Source organism: Lathyrus oleraceus, chromosome 5, assembly GCF_024323335.1.
Source record: "Lathyrus oleraceus cultivar Zhongwan6 chromosome 5, CAAS_Psat_ZW6_1.0, whole genome shotgun sequence".
Classification (NCBI taxonomy): Eukaryota; Viridiplantae; Streptophyta; class Magnoliopsida; order Fabales; family Fabaceae; genus Lathyrus; species Lathyrus oleraceus.
The window spans coordinates 364443711-364462392 of NC_066583.1; the positions used below are offsets into that span (position 1 = coordinate 364443711).

An 18682-nucleotide genomic window follows, 5' to 3' on the forward strand; every position below is an offset into this window, starting at 1 on the left:
GTCTGACATCTCTTCAGGATGTATGTTGTAGTAGATACAACCTCACCCCATAAATCATTAGGCAAGTGGTTGCCTCTTAGCATACTCCTCACCATGTTTTAATGATGACTCTAATCTTCCTATATGCACTTCCATTTTGATGTGGAGTGTAGGGTGCTACCACCTCGTGCACAATCTATTCTTTCTCACATAAAATAACCACTACTATGGAAAACACATATAATGACGATTGCGAAACACAGATAATGACCGTTGCATGTCCATTGTTAGGTAGAGTATGATTGTATGTATGTTGGTTTCCACAATGAACGTGTGACTGTGGTTATAAGCTAGGTAGCGCGCTACTAATAACAATGGGTAAAGAAGACAACTGTTGTGAAATAATTTATAGGTCCTTTGTTCGAATCATAACAATGTCGATCTTGCCTTTTAACATCTCACCATGGTTACTTGTTCCAACTGTGATGGTAACTATAAGAATTTATTATAAAAAATGGGATTGCTTGTTTTCCCCTGCCCTCATTAACCATATACAACCATTCAAATAGATTTTTTGAGATAATAATCAGAAAAGTTAAATTATTCTTGAAAAACAATTTAAACGGTCCAAACTTTCTAAGATTGCATGCATCTTGTAATTCATGATTTCTTCGTTAACCTATATAACTATATTCAACCCCAAATTCTTCAAAGTAAAGATGATGAATGAATGTATTTGAATCAAATTCAATGGACTAAAGAGGAAATCATGAATTACAAGATGCACACAATTCAAAAAACATTGTATCATATAACTTGTTTTTCAAGATAATTTAATATTTCTTATTATCATCTCAAACATCAATTTAAATGAATGCAAGTTCAATGAGGGGTTAGTGAAACAAGAAATCACATATGATATAACAAACTCACTAACAACATAAACTCACAAAATTTAATTAACATATTGGGAGAAATGGAAAATTAAGACAAACTTGTAAAATGAAAGGAGAATGAAACTGAGGAGAAAATTGCAAACTTGTAAAAAAACAGCATATTAACATAAACTAGAAATACATTGTAATCAAACTAAAATTTACCAACATACAAAAATTTGTCAACAACAACATCCAACAACAAATTATGTGAAATATAACAAGGTCTTCAATCTTCATGCCTAGTGGAATTCTTCTAGTTCTCAAGGTCTTCGTAGTTCTCAAGGTCTTCATCTGATTCAGAATCAGTTGCATCCAGATTCATTAGGTCATTCATAACAACCTCTACCTTCTTCATCTTTTAAGGGTTAAGATTCTTTAAAAGAATCTTCTTATAGCTTGTTCCACTAAATGGTTCAACAACACTAATGTGATCCCTAACAGCTTTAGCTTCCTTGGATTTGTTCAACCATAATTCCACCATATCAATAATCCCCTTGTAACTTGAATCCCATGGATAAGTTTGTTGCTCCCACTATTCATGTTGAGAGAAGGATTTGAAATCTGAGAGAAGGATCTGAAATCCGAACAAGAAGAGAAACCCCTTTTCAAAATAACAGACAACAACAACATACAATAAAAAAAACCATAAACTCTCGAACAAAAAGAAAATCATGTGAAACATAACAACAACATACACGAAAACGAGAGAACAAGGAAGAAGAAGAATACATTTATGTATGATGTGAGAGGTAATGACGAAGAAGAAGAGAGAAAATGTGTGTTAGGGTTTGGTTGTGAGAGATACGGTGATACTGTCAAGAAGCGAGAGCTAATTTGCTTATATATGAGTAAACAATTTCACCATTATCGTATTCAAAAACCTTGATGAAATGTAATGACTTTCACAACGGTTGACATTAACAACCATGGTGATATGTATTTTAATTTAAATTTATATATCATATTATAAAGACAACACTCATTGTAACGAAAAAGTAGATAATTGTTGGAGCTAGGATTCGAACCATATCTCCATAAATGTATAATCACGGTTAATTAGTTTGATCATAGTGCAATGTTTTTTCGCAAATATAAAAAACAAAGCGCGTCCAATGAGGTATTACCATAATTAACAATCAGACTGTTGTAATTTAGTGTGACGAAAGATCTATTTTATAGTAGTGAACAGAATCATTGGAAACATAATCATTAGTTCTTAGAGTCTTGAGCTTTCGAACACTTTGTCTTTCCACTATAGATTTAAACTTTGTGAACACCTAAGGCATGTCACTTTTCTTCTTGATTATGTATGTCCACAATTTTCGATAGAAATCATCTATTAAAATGACAAAGTATTGGTCACCTTCAATCGAGTATATATAGATAAGACCATACACATTTGAATATATGACTTCAAGAGTTGTCTTCGGCTTACTTCATGCATCTTCGCTAAAGTTATTCTTGTGTTGCTTTGCTTGAACACATTCTTCACACAGTTCATTTGGAATGTCGATTTCTGGTAATCATGACACCATGTTTATTTTCTTTAGATTTATGATGTCTTTAAAGTAGAGATATCCAAGTCTGTAGAGCCATAGCCATTCATCTCTGCTAGTTGTAGTCGACCAACACTTGTGCTCCATCACATTAAGTTCAACCTTGAAGGTTATGTTCTAAGACATAGATGCCTTCAAGATTAACCTACCATCTGAGTCGAGAACTCTCACCATCTTATCTTTGATCAACACTTTGTAATTCTTCTCGATCAGTTGCCTTATGCTGAGCAAATTGCTTTTAAGGCTTGGTATGTACAATACATTGGAAATTACTGACCTTTTTCCATCTTTCCTCATGATAAGAACATCACCAATGTCTTCAGCAACCATAATATTGTGATTTGCAAATTTCATCTTGTTCTTCATCAAGGGACTTATGTTGACAAACCAATATTTCCTTCTAATCATGCATGGTGAGCAGCCTGAGTCTAAGTACCATTGGTCCTTGAGTCTTTCTCCAGCTTTCGTTGTGACATCAACAACATTTCTTATTCTTTGTGTCTTGCAAGTCTTGCATCAGTTTCTTGATTTTCTTTCTTGCCTCATCGACTTTGAATTGCATAATGTCCATACTTTTGACGATTATAACATCGAATATGGAATTTGTCATATTTTCTTCCATCTCCTCTTCCTCTACCCGCACCACCACCTTTGTGATTGCTTTGGTTTGAGGATTGTCTCAAATTTGACTTTTTGTTGGTTTTCTCTACCAATTAAATTATTGTAGCTTCCTCTACCTTAATTTTTTACCGTTCCATCTTCATTTGTCTTTCTTTTCTTTTGCTAATTGCATTTGTAGAGCTAAATCACTCTTTGTCTTACTTGTAGATCTTTCAACCATTATTTGTTCATGAGATTCAAGCGTCCCTTGATGCTCTTCTTTTTCATGCTTGACAAAACCTTCGATTCTTCTATGACTACTACCACATAATCAAATTTTAGAAGTAATAACCTCAAGATCTTTGCTACTACTGATCTTGTTGTCATCACTTCTCCACACATCTTGATTTGATTCACCGGTCTCATTACTTTGGTGAAGAAATCAACTATACTTTAACCTTTTTCCATCTGAAGCAGTTCATTTTGTGAGTTTGTAACCTCACCTCTTTGACATTCTCAACTCATCCAAACGATTTTTCCAGGATGTCCCATGCTTCATTTGATGAGTCTACATCACCAACTTTCTCAAAGTTGTCTAGATCAATACATTGATGGATTAAAAAAAGAACTTTATAATCTTTCTTTCATAAATCTTTATGTGCAGTCTTTTGTTCATCTGTAGCATCTTCTCTAATTGGTGTCACTCCATTTTTCACAAGATCCCAAATATCTTGCTAGAAAAAGACAAACTTCATTCGTTTACAACAATTCTCATAATTCTTACCATTCAAGATTGGAAGATTAGTTGAAAAATGCTCGTCCGGATGAGAAATCATTATGTTACGCTTCCCAAAATTACAGTCAGTGCTCTAGATATCAGATGTTGGAATTAAACCCCAATCTTGGAGATATTCCAAATCAATTTTGATTGAACGAAAATCAATCTTTTTGATTGATCACACCTCTCTTTCTTCACTCTTCACTTGAATGATTCAACCAGACATTGGTTGCAAGATGATTTAGACGCATAAAGATTTAATGAAGGAGATGAATTTGAGAGAGAAAAGATAGAAGATGAAAATTAGGATTTTGAGAGAAGAAGAAGAAGATTTTATTGAATTCTAACTTAATTGAATTGAATTATTTTTCAAACGAGGGTGTCTCCCTATTTATATATGAAATTACTTCCACACAAAGTAATCTCTAACTATCTCAACTATTACACAAAACAAATTCTAAATTTTAACTCTCTCAAAGTTAACTTCTTCGACAATTACATACTTCGAATACTAAAAATTGTATTTGACATTACTCTATCAAATACATTCGACTTCGATTCTATTGAATCTACATTTTATATATATATATATATATATATATATATATATATATATATATATATATATATATATATATATATATATATATATATAAAGCGCATATTGAGAAAAAAGTAAAATGGCAATCATGAATTATTTTAGAGGGTCAAAGTGTATTCAAAAACTTTGAAATTTGGTACTAACTTTGTAAATATTATGTACGTAAGGATGACAAGTTCAAAAACGTACACAATGAAGTAAACTTGTTCATACTGGTATAAGGATCAGTTGTTGATTACTTGACAGCCAAGCAACCATGACATCAAAACCTGACGTATTTAATTTCTTTGCTTAGGCTGCACAATCGTTGGATCTAAATGTAAGTTGATTTGGATACTCCGCAACACCGCGTACACACTGCAGCTACTCACGAAAATGCATGTTTAATACTACTTGTTAAAAATCTCACATCAGACAATATATGATCAGATAGGTGCAATCTTCACCTTATCTGTTGATTTTGTAAGGTTGAATTAGTACATCGGATAGACGTCTGCTATCCGATTTATCATAAGTTAGTGCAATCAGATCTAGTACTTATATCCAAATCCAAATAGTGACCAATATCTCTATATATGGGCGGCTAATGAATAATTGAATGAAGGAAAAGCTAATAATGTTATGTAGTGAAACAAGAATTGCAGTGGAACTACGTCACTAAGCACTCATAACACCAAAATAGCAATATTGTGCCTTTCAAGTTTTCAACTTCCACTTGTTAGTGCTCTTTGTAACTTCCCTTTCAAACTCTACTCTTTAAATCCTCAAGTTTTCAGTTTAATCTTCATTGGCTTTTTAAGGTTTGTTTTCCAAGGTAAAAATATTCCCTACTTTGTTTTTTTTATTGACACTTTTGTGATGTTTTTGTCTCTCATGGTTATACTTTGTGATTTGGTTGAATTTGCAGTTGAGTCCATGTCAGTGGCAGCTAGTCCAGCACCTCCTTTAGGAGACCATTTGTGTGAAAATGGATTTGAATGTGTTGAAATTCTCCCTGCCACCAATGATGCACATGGAGGAGTCATTGTTGACTTGAAAGATAGGATGGATCCCGAAGTTTTCGCTTCTTTGCTTAAATCTTCGCTTTCGAATTGGAAGAAACAGGTGACTACAAAACTCCTAAAATGAGAAACTCTAAAGATTAATCTGATTAATATCAACTGTTAATAACTGATATTATATGCAGATGCATAACAAATTAAGAGTGGTTTCGGTATTGACTCTTAATTTTTTCCCTTTAGAGGACTCCATTTTCGAAATGGTACTCATTGCATATATGTACGTGAAATAAGGATTTACTCATAGAAAACGAGATACTGAGTTTTTGATGTTAAAATATGTAATCTCGACCATTGATTTATTAATCTACGATTGAGAATACTTATCTTCTCGATTGAGTTGCTTACTTTAGAGGTGCAAAATCCATGGAATCAAATGTTCATCTAAAAAATCTAAGTACTTGGATGAGATAGTAAAAGTCTCTTTTAGCTTAACTAGTGGTTTTGCTGCCTATTATGATCCTCCATGACTCGAGTTTTGCGTGCAGATACCCAGTTTTAAAAAAAAATGTTCGGATTCGTCTGACATCGGTTTGCATTTCAATACAAATATCAAATCATCAAAGGGAAATCTTTATAGTGTTCTTACTAACTTTAGTAATCATTGTAGGGAAAAGATGGCGTGTGGATCAAGTTACCTATTGAGCTTGTTAATCTTGTTGAAATTGCAGTTAAGGTAATATTTCCATAATCTCTTCAAAATTTTGTTAAAAACCCTCTAATGAGATTTTAGAAATAGAATAACTTATCTAGACTTGTCTTATTACATAAGCACTTATATAAGTATATTAAAAAGCTTATAAAAATCACTTATGATATGTTGCAGGAAGGTTTCTGGTACCACCATGCTGAGCCAAGCTATGTAATGCTAGTTAACTGGATTTCCAAAACAGGCTGCACAATCCCTCCAAACGCTTCTCATCGCGTAAGAGTCGGCGCCATTGTCTTGAATGATAAGAAAGAGGTATAACATAAGATCCATCACTGGTTCTTCATTTTGCCGAGTTCGGTTTCTACTGATATAGAAAATTATAATTCATCTGTTTCTTTTGGCTTGGTGAGCTTGTAGGTGCTAGTTGTAAAGGAAAAAAGAGGTAGATTCCATGGAATTGGTGCTTGGAAGCTTCCTACGGGAGTAGTTGATGCAGTATGCACATTTTCAAACCGAAATTACATATCATCTTCAAAACAAAAATCACTCAACGCGCGCGATCGCAGATGGTCTAAAACTTTTGATTTGTACTTGCAGGGTGAGGAGATCTTTGAAGCCGCAATTAGAGAAGTAAAAGAAGAGACAGGAGTAAGTATCCTGATACAATGCGCGCGATCGCATATGATCTAAAACTTTTCATAATAAAATTTTGTCGCGGGTTTTACCTCGTCGAATAGAGACACCATTTATTTTTCTACCGTTGAACTGTGACTAACTTACATAGAGTGTTTCAAAAAAAATTATTGTAATGAATATAACAATTTTTATTTTGGTTTCTATTTTTTAAATCAGATTGATACAGAATTTGTGGAGGTACTAGGATTCAGACAGGAACATAATTCATTCTTTGAGAAATCAGACATATCATTTCTTTGCATGTTGCATCCTCTTTCTTTTGACATCAAAAAGCAAGAACTTGAAATTGAAGCAGCTCAGGTACTTCCGTTTTTTTTTTCTTCTTCTTCTATCATTACTTTAATCGCGTTCGATTCATTTTCAACCCTACTTATACATTCCGACGATATAGGCCGAATTCGAACCCAAATATATTATAATCCAACATCAATACTGACACATCGACACTGGCAGTATCAAGTATAGACACCAAACTACATAGATTATAGCTTCTAATGAAAGTAGACTTATGAACAATCACTTTACCTTTGAATTATGACTATTTTATTTTCATGATTGTGTTATAATAATTTCATTTGTGCTTTGTTCTATTCTCATGAAGTGGATGCCATTTGAAGAATATGCAGCACAACCATTTAATCAGAAGCATGAGCCCTTCAAGTACATAAATGAATTATGCATAGCAAAGATGGAAAATGTGTATACTGGATTTTGTCCACGTCTTGTCTCATCATTTTTCTCTAAGGATTTTAGTTATATATACTTGAACACCAAGGACTTAGACAAGTCTTCTTCATGAGTCTCATGAATCAGTCTTATTCTTCAATTATAAGTAAAAAAAGTTAATTATTCTATGAAGATTTAGTGTTGGTATTTCCTAAATAATCTTACATTAATTCTTAATGTTGTGAGGTTATGACCATTATAATTAAAGGTAGATTAATCAATGTGTTTTTTATACAATTAAAAAATTAACTATTATCTTTTAAATTCACTTTTATTTTTTATGTAAGAAAAACACATTTATTAGTCTACCTATAATTATAATTGTAATGTTCATAATATTAAGAGGTAATGTACAAGTATTTTTAAAATACTAACATTAAATAGGCGTAGAATAGTTAACTATTATACTTAATAAGGGTGGAAATATTATTTAAAATTGAGACTTGAGGGTGTAGTTGATTTTGAGAGAAATTTCTCTCTTGTAAAATGTTTGTTGCATGTAAATTTCTATCTTCATATCATAATTCCAATATGCTATTTGTATTTTAAGGGATTTTTTTTTCGTTTTAACAATTTTTTTTTCTGAAAAAAAGAAATAAGTGAGTGGATAAAGAAAGTAAAATACAATATAAAATTGTTTTAACTAGGCTTTGAATTGTCATTATCTCAAACGACTCGTCAAAATTTATTTATTTTATTTATTAATTTCTTGAGTCAAATGTAACTCTCTGACATAATACTTATTTAGAATAATATTAGTTAGAGTATTAATTTGATATTGAAACCATACATGAGTATCTAAATGACATTCTGAGTCATATACGCTACAAACTAATACAAAACATTGTACATAAATTACAAAGATGTTTATATAAGATTTTTACAAAAGAGTGCAATATGGAACAAAACATGATAAATAGAAATTTCAAGTCTTCATATCGCATTACCTTTATCTTTGTCTTTATTCAAACTATCTGAAAGTCAACAACATAAACGAGGTGAGATACTATATCTCATTGAAGTTTTCTCATCTTATGAATCCACTCGACTCTACAAAGTATTCAACCACAAAAATGACTTCCCTAGTACTACGCATACTATACATGAAATCATAACTATAAGCTAATTATCGCTTCATTCATTTCGTGAAAGATTGATCACCTAGTTACAATTTCCATGTAGAATAATATAAGCTACGAATCTTGGTCAAGTTGAATAGAATAGACAAACAACTAAAATTGCTGTCCACGCAGCTAAGGTTTACGGATGAGCATGCCCCCTTCTATTACATCATGTGCATTAAGAAGGTTTTTGGGACCCTTCTCTTAGGATCATGACTACTAAGGCGGTATCCAGAAGTGTCATTCCTACCCCTTATTGGATCATACTCTCCCACTTTACAAACTATAAATTAGACATTCCTAGACATCATATTTTTACCTATTAAATTTCCTTCATTTAGAATCGACACATCGATATATACCGGGGATTGAAGTATAATTACTCTTGAGAATTCCTCGTCGTCGAATTCTAACACGATTCTAGGTATCCTCACTTACCAAGTAATATCCATTAGGTAAGAATATCCACATGCATTAATTAAAATTTCCTATCTTTCTATCCTAATAGATTTAATTCCAATAGACATTATCTTATTCCCTTCGTCAATCAATCGATTGATTTTGCACAATCCATCCTTACATTTACACTCTTGCTTATCGTACATGATTGTCAAGAGTTTTCATTTTCACTAATCACACTTGACCTCTCATGACCTTGCAAGATAAGATGTATTACTTGAACCAACAAGGGCTCATTCACAAAACAGTTGAACCAATTAAGGCTCATACACAAATGGTTCCTCTATGAACCGGACCTCACTGAACCGAAGTCATATATATATATATATATATATATATATATATATATATATATATATATATATATATATATATATATATATATATATATATATATATATATATATATATATATATATATATATATATATATATATATATATATATATATATATATATATATATATATATATATATATATATATATATATATATATATATATATATATATATATATATATATATATATATGCATGATCATGGCAGAAAACAATAATAAAACTCAAACAATCACCAAAATCATACTCAAACAAATTCCTCTCTTGAACCATGAGTTCGGCAATAATCAAGGCACACTATAATTCTTATGAATTACTCAACTCAATTCGAAAATCAACCAACATGCTCAAAACATCTCAAAAAAGTATTTTTATCATTTTGTCATATCTTATAGCTCATCAAAGGTTATAACAATTTATATATACAATTCAACCGGGTTCTTAAAGAACTCTTAACAGCTCTACCACAATTCCTAAACCTCAAAAATGACTCTAGCATACTCAAAAGTGCTCAAAATGCTCTACTGACAGCATATCACATGTGATAACTCTACTAAGCTCTAAGGGGTTGCAACTTGGCTCAAACTACTCAAAAATAACACAAAGTAACCAAAAGGCCGCTAACACTAAAATTTCTCAGAAAATCACCTAACTGATCCCCAAACTCAAAAACTACTGAAACCGCCCCGATCGGACCTAAACCACTGGACCCGTCGGACACTCGACCTAACTCGCAGCCGTATGGCCGCGGCTCCTTCACCACAGCCGCCATCGCGTCACCCCCTCAGGTCGTTGCCCCAACTCGATATCCAGCAGGCGGTGCGGCCTGTCGTCGGTGCGACATCGATTTTTCCTCCTGCACACCATCGCGATGCGACACTATTCATTCGTACGATTTTCGGCCCATATTGACTTTTTCCCGATTTTTGTTTCAAACTTTTTTCATTATTTTCGATTTTCCAGAAAGAAAAACATTTGGGAATTTTCATGCCTCTTTCATTCAACGCTAAAAACACATATCAACAACAATTACATATATATGATGATTCAATTACTGAAAAATTCCCAAAGGGCACAAACAATAATCAACCAGGCATCAATGAGTTCAATTCATAAAAATCATACATTTTCATATCATATTCATAAAAAATAGAGCAATACAACAATCAACCGGCTCAAAGGGTTTTACCAAACATTTTTTGGCCAAAACACAGAAATCACATTCATACATATTTTTCATTACTGTAACAATAAACAGAGCAACATATCAATTGGTAACCTCAGGGATTTTGGACAAACCCATGAAAACTAAAATGCAGAGATAAAAGGGTAAAGATCCATCACCATCATGCTTGCTTAAAGCCATCGCGATGCGACACAATTCATTCTTCAACTTATACTATTAACTTAAATGTATTTTTAATCTCTTTTAATTTTTTTTAATCTTCTAATCTCATTTTTAAAAAATGCAGTTTTTTGTCTCTCTATTCAATCAACTTTGAAATTTTTTTGTCCCCTTCAGATTTGTCTTGTTTGTTAGCGCTTCATTTTATGACGTGGCACTGACATGATATTGTGTATTTGGTGTCACATCATAAAATATCTATTACATCATATTTTTAATTAAAAAATTAATTTAATAATATTATTTAATATAATTTACAATTATTAAATAATATTGACTTGTAAATTATTAGTGTCATGTGTCAATCAATGATTGGCCAATGAAGAGCTAATTAAACATAATAAAATTTATGCATTGTGTGAGAGTTACACTCATGCCCTTTCCAATAAAACACCACTTCTTAACCATTACTCCTTTTTATTAATAGGCTTAAATACATTTTTGGTCCCCTATTTTGGACATTTTAAATAATTAGTCCCCTATTACAAAACCAGATTGACTAAGTTAGGGCTTAAAGCTCATTTCATTGAAGCACATAGTCAATTCTCAAAGGCCCACTTCCATCTCAAGACACTTATGTTATGATTTTCACATGTTCAAGCTTTATAAATCCTTATCCTATATTAAGGAAAACAAATGTGGGACTATACTACCAATACCACTGCAACTCCATGCTGAAATATGTGATAGTTGTCTTACTTCTATATTTTGGTTTCAATTTCATGATGTGCAAAATATTGTTTATTAAATATTAACTTATATGATGAGTTTTTCAAATCTTGTTAGGGTTCTTCGAGCGGAGCCTCGAGAAAAAATATACTATAAGCCAGAAGAAGTGAAAGCAACAATTGTCACCTATGAAGGGCTCTGCCCTGGTCTTAATGATGTTATCAGACATGTTACTTTTTTATGAAGTTATATTTCATAAAGCTTTTAGTTCACTTCCCATTTAATCGTAATGTTAATTATTATGGTTGCTAAATTATTTGTGTGATTATTCAAATAATGAATGTGGTGCAGATTGTAATCACACTTGAAATATATAAAGTAAAAAAGATAGTGGGGATTCCTTTTGGTTATCGAGGATTTTCTGATAAAGAATTGATAGAAGTATTGATAATCTCATACCTCCCTCATTGTTTCCGGTATAACATCAATTTATTAATCTAAGGATATATAGTTCATCGAACATGATTGATCTGATCTATCAAAAACCACTTGATGATTTCGTATGATACAACATGGTATCATATTTCTCTCATATTATTGATTTTTTCAAGAGAGAGGGATCAACATGCTTTTTGTACTAGGTGGAAATGACATACATGCAGGTGTAAATGCAATTCACAGTGAGGTGAAATCCTCTAGCCTAATATCAATTAATGCTCCAATTTTGATTTTGTGATATTTTGAATTTCTTATGCGAATAAATTGTATTTTTTCTTCTTTTTCTTAACTACAAACTTTTATTTCTGTTAGTGTTGTAAAAGACGACTCAAAGTGTCTCTACTTGGAGTGCCTAAAGCTATTGATAATGATATTCTAGTGATGGATAAAACTTTCGGATTCGATTCTATTGTAGAAGAAGCACGGATTCGATAATGATATTTGATCAAAGCAATGAAGAGACACAATTCAGTTGAGTTAGACTGAATACGGATGGAGCATTGAAGAATCTTAGTTCAATATAAAGAATCTTGAAGCTCCATAACACTGTCATGTGATGGATGGTATTCACATGTTCTAGCTTTCACATGTTTCAGCATGGAGTTGTAGTGGTATCGGTAGTATAGTCCCACATTAGTTTTTCTTTGTATAATATGAGGGTTTATAAAGTTTTAACATGTGAAAACCATAACATAAATCTCTTGAGATGAAAATAGGCCTTTGAGAATTGACCTTATGTTTCAATGAAATGAGCTTTAAGCCCCAAACCTTATCTGCTTTTCAAAATTTTAATTAATAAATTTATGAAATAACTATTTATTAAACTATTAATTATATAAAAAAAATTATTAAAAAATAAATTATCCTAATCAATAATTCCATGTAATTAAAAATAATTTTTAACTCTTAATCATCACTGTCACCTATGCTTATTTTATAATACGGGGACCAATTATTTAAAATGTCCAAACTATAAAGACCAAAAGTACATTTAAGCCTTATTAATATTGTTATACAGAGTTTTATATATATATATATATATATATATATATATATATATATATATATATATATATATATATATATATATATATATATATATATATATATATGTATGTTTGTGTGAGTAATATTAACTTGTATTTTAGGGGTACAAGATAAGAACTAAAAAAAATAATTTTGTGTTGAAAATTGTACATTGATTTTAATAAAAGTATAAAATTAATTTTATAATTAATTTTTTCAATACAAATTTTCTACAAATAAATGTCTTATCTTGTGTCGCTAAGACACAAGTTAACATTACCATATATATATATATATATATATATATATATATATATATATATATATATATATATATATATATATATATATATATATATATATATATATATATATATATATATATATATATATATATTTCCATCTGATACCTGAACATACCACATAATCAACTTTGAAACAGAGAATTAAAAAAAATCCAAAAATATTTAAAACAGTGGACTTTAAATCTGTTTTCTTTTAAGAAGATTAAAAATTTAGAAAAATAAAAGAAAGGAACCAAAATTACATTTAAATTTATTTTATTTATAATTCTAAAAATTAAAAATGCACAATTTGTTCTTTCTTAACTAGAAAAAAGTGTTAGAACTTTACACTCTTATTTATTCTATTTTTGTATATAATATTTATGAATAAATAATTAAAATAATACTTGATTTTAAAGAATTAAAATCTAATAATTTAATACGTAACATTTTGACATTATAAACTCAAAAGGACTATTAGTTTTTAAAAATTATAGAGTCAACACAATATGCTTAAAAAATGATATTTTTATTTTCAAAATAAAAAATGATATTTTTTATTTTTGAGTAATTAAAATATTGATTAGAATTGTATTGAGATATTTCTTCAACTTACCTTATTTATAATTCTATAATTAGAAACAAACAAATTGTCCTTATAAAACCTAAGCTAGAAAAAGAAAAGTACAATTTTTTTTCATAATTCTACGTTTTCATATCAAACTAAAATATATTCTTTCATCCATAGAAATAATATTTTATTTAATGATGTATTTTATAATGTTTCGAACTTGATATGATCTATTAAATTAACGGCGTGAAAGTGGTCTTTCGTAGAAGATAATCCTCGTTCTAATTTTGTTAAAATTCTTTGATTTGTTTATCTTAATTTCAGTTGGTTTGGATTTTCTTCTCTTCTCATCTTTTTTTTTCTTTTAATATATTTCCTTTCACATAAAATCCTAATACTTAAGTTCTAGACGAGAACATGGGAAAACATAAGCCTCTATGACTAGAAAACACATTAAATATATGTGCTATATAACAAGTATTTTTGTGCAAACATGAGAATGGTCCCTCATTCCATATACAAAGCACAAGTAGCATGTTAGGTGAAAAATCTTAACCCTTTATATAGTGAATCATGGAAAAGAAACAAACAACCATCAGTTCCTCAGCTAAGCCACCAACTACTTTTAATGTAAACACACACATGACCACTTGAAACTTTTAATAGTGGAAAGTTCACTTTCCCTTTCATTCAAACTTTATTTCAACCTAATGTAAGCACTTGTATCTTTCAGTCAATCCTTCCATGTGATTTTTGCATCAATTTTCAAGCTACTATCATCATAGTTTTATCAACACTATCCCCAAAATGAAAAAAATGAAAACCATGTGATTAAATGTAGTTTCCAAACTCTAAAGCATTAGTAGATTACTGTCATGGCCTAATAATGAGTAAGAATGAAAAAACACATGAGTGGGGAAAATTTAACGTGAGGTACATGCATAACATTAAAAGTGCATATACTCGATAAATAAATATAATGACATGGTCATGGAGAATGTTGTTGAATAGAAGTTAGCTTACTTTATATTTAGAGGAAATAAACAAGCTCGGGTGTTTGATTAACAATCACCTTAGTAATATGCAAATATTGTCTAATATTTATGTTGTAAAATTGATAGAATATTTAAAAACACTTTAGAATAATTATTTAAAGTTTAATAGAATGAAATTTAATATGTGCGGCAAAGAATAATGACAATTAAACAAATAATTTTAAACAATAAAAATAATATTAAATTCGATCAAATCAACCTACGTCTATAGAAGAGAGTAGTTCTCCAATTTACTATAGTTCAAAATTTTTATGAGAGATTATAATGAGTTACAAGAAAATAGTCTTTAGAGTTTGTTAGAACAAAATGTATTTTTCACCGAAGTGTTTCTCAATTTTACCAACTCTCAACGTAAGAATCACACAAATCCAAGGTGTTTAAAGTGTTTACCAATCTTTTTGATAACCTTAAAAGGCTGTCAAATCACTAGAATATAATTATAAGGAATTTCACCATTTGCTTCTTCTCAATAGGATTTCTACCTTATACAACTTGTGTTACAATAAATGAGAGAAACTCATATTTATAACTAGATTTAATATCTTTTTTGGTCCCTTATCTTAAACTCAGGGTCCATTTTGGTTTCTTAACTTTTAAAAAGATCAATTTGATCCCTTATCTCTTTAGAATGTGTCACGTTTGTCTTTCTGTTATCTCTGCTAATCAAAGTCAAATTAAATAGCCAAGTTATATACACATGGAAATAATGTGGAGATTAAGTAATTGATGTGGAGATTAACTTAAGATAAAATGGAAAGGTTAAGTGAAATTTGTTTTAACTCATCATTTTCATTCTAAAAAAACCCTAGCAGACATAGGAAGGCGAATTCGTAGTAGAAGGAGAAATGAGTGAAGAAGACTTTGTAATCGAAGGAGGCAAGGAGTGAAGGCGATTTCGTAATCAAATGAGAAAATGAGTGAAGATAAAATCGAAGGTGAGTATGTTGGACAAATGACTCCACACATAAGAGGGAGTTGAATTGTGGGTTTCAGAAAAACTTGAGTTTGAAAAACTTTTTGGATCATTTTTAGAGTTTAAATTCATTTTTAAAATGTTTTAGAAATAAGCAACGGAAATTTAGAATGTGGAAAGTAAAAGTTAATGGAAGAGAGAAAACATTAGAAATTATACATGTTCAGTAAAAAATAATCAATCGTGTCCCCAAGATTTTATCTTGAGAGTATCCAATAAACTTAAGAGCTTTTAGTAGGTTAAAATCTTGATTTCTCTTATGCAAGAAAAATGAAGTTTATGGCTAACTTTCAACTAAACAACGAGAAAGGAGAGAAGTAATGAGTCTTCCTTCCAAATGATGGGTTGAAGCAGTTAGTCTTCTTTCTAAACAATAACTTAGAGCGTTTAGTCTTCAAGCTTTAAACCAAGATTTTACACAGACTGATCTCGAACCTAGGAGGTTTTATACCAGGCTAATCTCCAACCTTAGTAAGATTTTAATCGGGTTAAGCTTACAAACTAAACTAGAGTTGTACATAGGATAACCACAAACCAACTTGAGATTTTATAACGGGTTGATCTCGAACATATAAAGTTTTTGAACGAGCTGAGCTTTCGAACCTAAACGGAGACTTAATCACTAAATCCCTCAACCAAAGATTTTAACGGCTTTAGCTTGGAACCCAAATAAATATTCCTAAATGGATAAATTATTCAACCATGGCAAAAACAAATATTCATTGATGAATATACAATTTTTATCCTTCCATAATTACACAAATGTCTCACTAGCAAAAAAAAAAAAACTTTCTCGAAAGCACTACGGCTAAACTTTTAAGTGATTGAAATTGAGAAAGTATTTTTAGATAGGGAGTGAGGTGTGAGAAATGAGAGCTCATGATTCTGGATATTAAAATATGAGGGAAGGTTCCTCTAATTATCAGTTAGAAGGGTGGCATGAAAAATGAGATTTTTAATGGCCAAATTTAATGAGTCAATCTTGGCATTATGCACTAATCGTTGGTAGCCATGAAAATAATCTATTAATAGGTTTTAAAGAGTAATAAAAGATATATCATCGTTATCGTTCACTAGCATTTAGACGGGCACTCCCGTGCCCTTCTGCCCGCTTTTTTTAGTGCGCACATCAGAGAAAAATAAATGTGTGTTTTTTTTATGAGGTTTCTATTGTACGTCGAATTAAAAATAATATTATTACATTTTGAAAATGGTAAACAAATATATTCAAAATTATATTGAAGCATGCAAAATACTATTGATATTGTGTAATTAATGACGTTCTTTAAGAGGAATGAAAAAATGTAAGACTCTCAAATTAGAATTTTTTTAGAGAAAAAGATGATAAAATTAAGAGTAATTAGTGTAACATAGCTTTTTTTACCTTATAAAGATTCGAATCGATTCTTTGTACATCCTTTTATCAGTGCGCTCTTGATATTTAAAAAACTACAAATACATGATAAAATGTCATATCATCAAAGAAATACATTCAAAATATTTGACTCGTTTGAATATAATATGGTTTATTGTGACATAAATAAATGTATACCTGAGGAATGGAGATACTTTGTTTTAGTTTAGGATAGAACAACAACTATGACTTGTTTATGAATTACCTGGATTTCTGGTAAAAAAAAGGAAAACAATGAACTTAGTAAATATATATGATTTTATTTACATAAACCAATAATTGAAGTTAAATTCATGTATTCAAAAATATTCTAGACTAAAAATATTAATAAATGAATAAAATAAAAACCTCTTCATCCTTTGAGATATTATTTGTCTTTTCATAATTTTCTAAAGTTGTGTTTTATCTATTATCACCGTGGAACTCCAACTGACAAAGTAAATATTTAGAATTTGACCTGTTTCAATAAGGATGATAAAAATGTTAGTGAAAGAGTGGTGAAAGTGCAAGAAACGATTTTTTATACGTATTGCGGAAAAGGTAAATACACATTATTGTCGAGTTTGCTTATGGATGAAATTGTTTGTTCATCCTTCCATGTGTTTCATTTATCTTCAAAGTCTCATATCTAAAATTTAGTGCATAAGAATAGTGAGAATATGTATGACCCAATTGATATCTAACATAAAAGTATAAAATAAATGATTAAGTATAACTTACTTTTATGTCGAAGCAAGTTTCAACATTCTTCTGTCTCAACTCCTTACATAATTGGAAGATTTCATTGTGTTCTAGTTTGGTTGTATAAAACAATTATATTTATTATGATATAAAGAATACAATATAATACTGGTATGTCGTGTAACCAAAATGGAAATCAATGTGTGAGCAATTTTTTTAGTCTACTTAATAAATATCTGCGTGTGCGATTAAAGAATTTATTTAAAAACTACAACTTTTTAATTGAGTCAGTGTAACTTAGTTAAATTAAAAACTAAGTTAATTTTAGTTATAAATAGAGTGTAGATATAAATTAATAAAAAAATATAGTGAGAAAAGATAGTATTTTGATAAAAAAAAAAATATTTTGATCATATGTCAGAGATGAATATTTAACATCTCTTTTCATATCTCACTCAATTTGTCTCACTCTCTTGCTATCTCTCTACCCCTTTTTCTTATACCCAAATTTCAATTCACCAACAAAAAGTGAAAAATAAAAAAGAGTTGTGAATAAATAATTAATTTTAAATAGTATAAGTGGAGAGAGGAGAAGGAGAAAGAA

General features: G+C 30.2%; 1 protein-coding gene across 1 annotated transcript; it reads left to right on the forward strand.

The window, feature by feature from the left end:
• The first annotated feature begins 5065 nt into the window (after positions 1 to 5065).
• Positions 5066 to 8137, forward strand: LOC127084728 (nudix hydrolase 10). The gene is made up of 8 exons (XM_051025236.1): positions 5066 to 5266; positions 5360 to 5556; positions 6121 to 6186; positions 6337 to 6474; positions 6580 to 6657; positions 6760 to 6810; positions 7015 to 7158; positions 7460 to 8137. Exons 2-8 carry the CDS (start codon positions 5368 to 5370, stop codon positions 7655 to 7657), a joined length of 864 nt encoding a protein of 287 aa, XP_050881193.1. The 5' UTR covers positions 5066 to 5266; positions 5360 to 5367; the 3' UTR covers positions 7658 to 8137.
• Positions 8138 to 18682: the final 10545 nt, after the last annotated feature.

What these genes read in the sequence shown, in the direction of transcription:
- LOC127084728 (XM_051025236.1), top strand. Translation starts at nt 5,368, where the DNA reads ATGTCAGTGGCAGCTAGTCCAGCACCTCCTTTAGGAGACCATTTGTGT. An exon ending in TTTCGAATTGGAAGAAACAG is followed by an intron (nt 5,557 to 6,120) that starts GTGACTACAAAA and finishes TAATCATTGTAG; the next exon opens with GGAAAAGATGGCGTGTGGAT. An exon ending in TTGTTGAAATTGCAGTTAAG is followed by an intron (nt 6,187 to 6,336) that starts GTAATATTTCCA and finishes GATATGTTGCAG; the next exon opens with GAAGGTTTCTGGTACCACCA.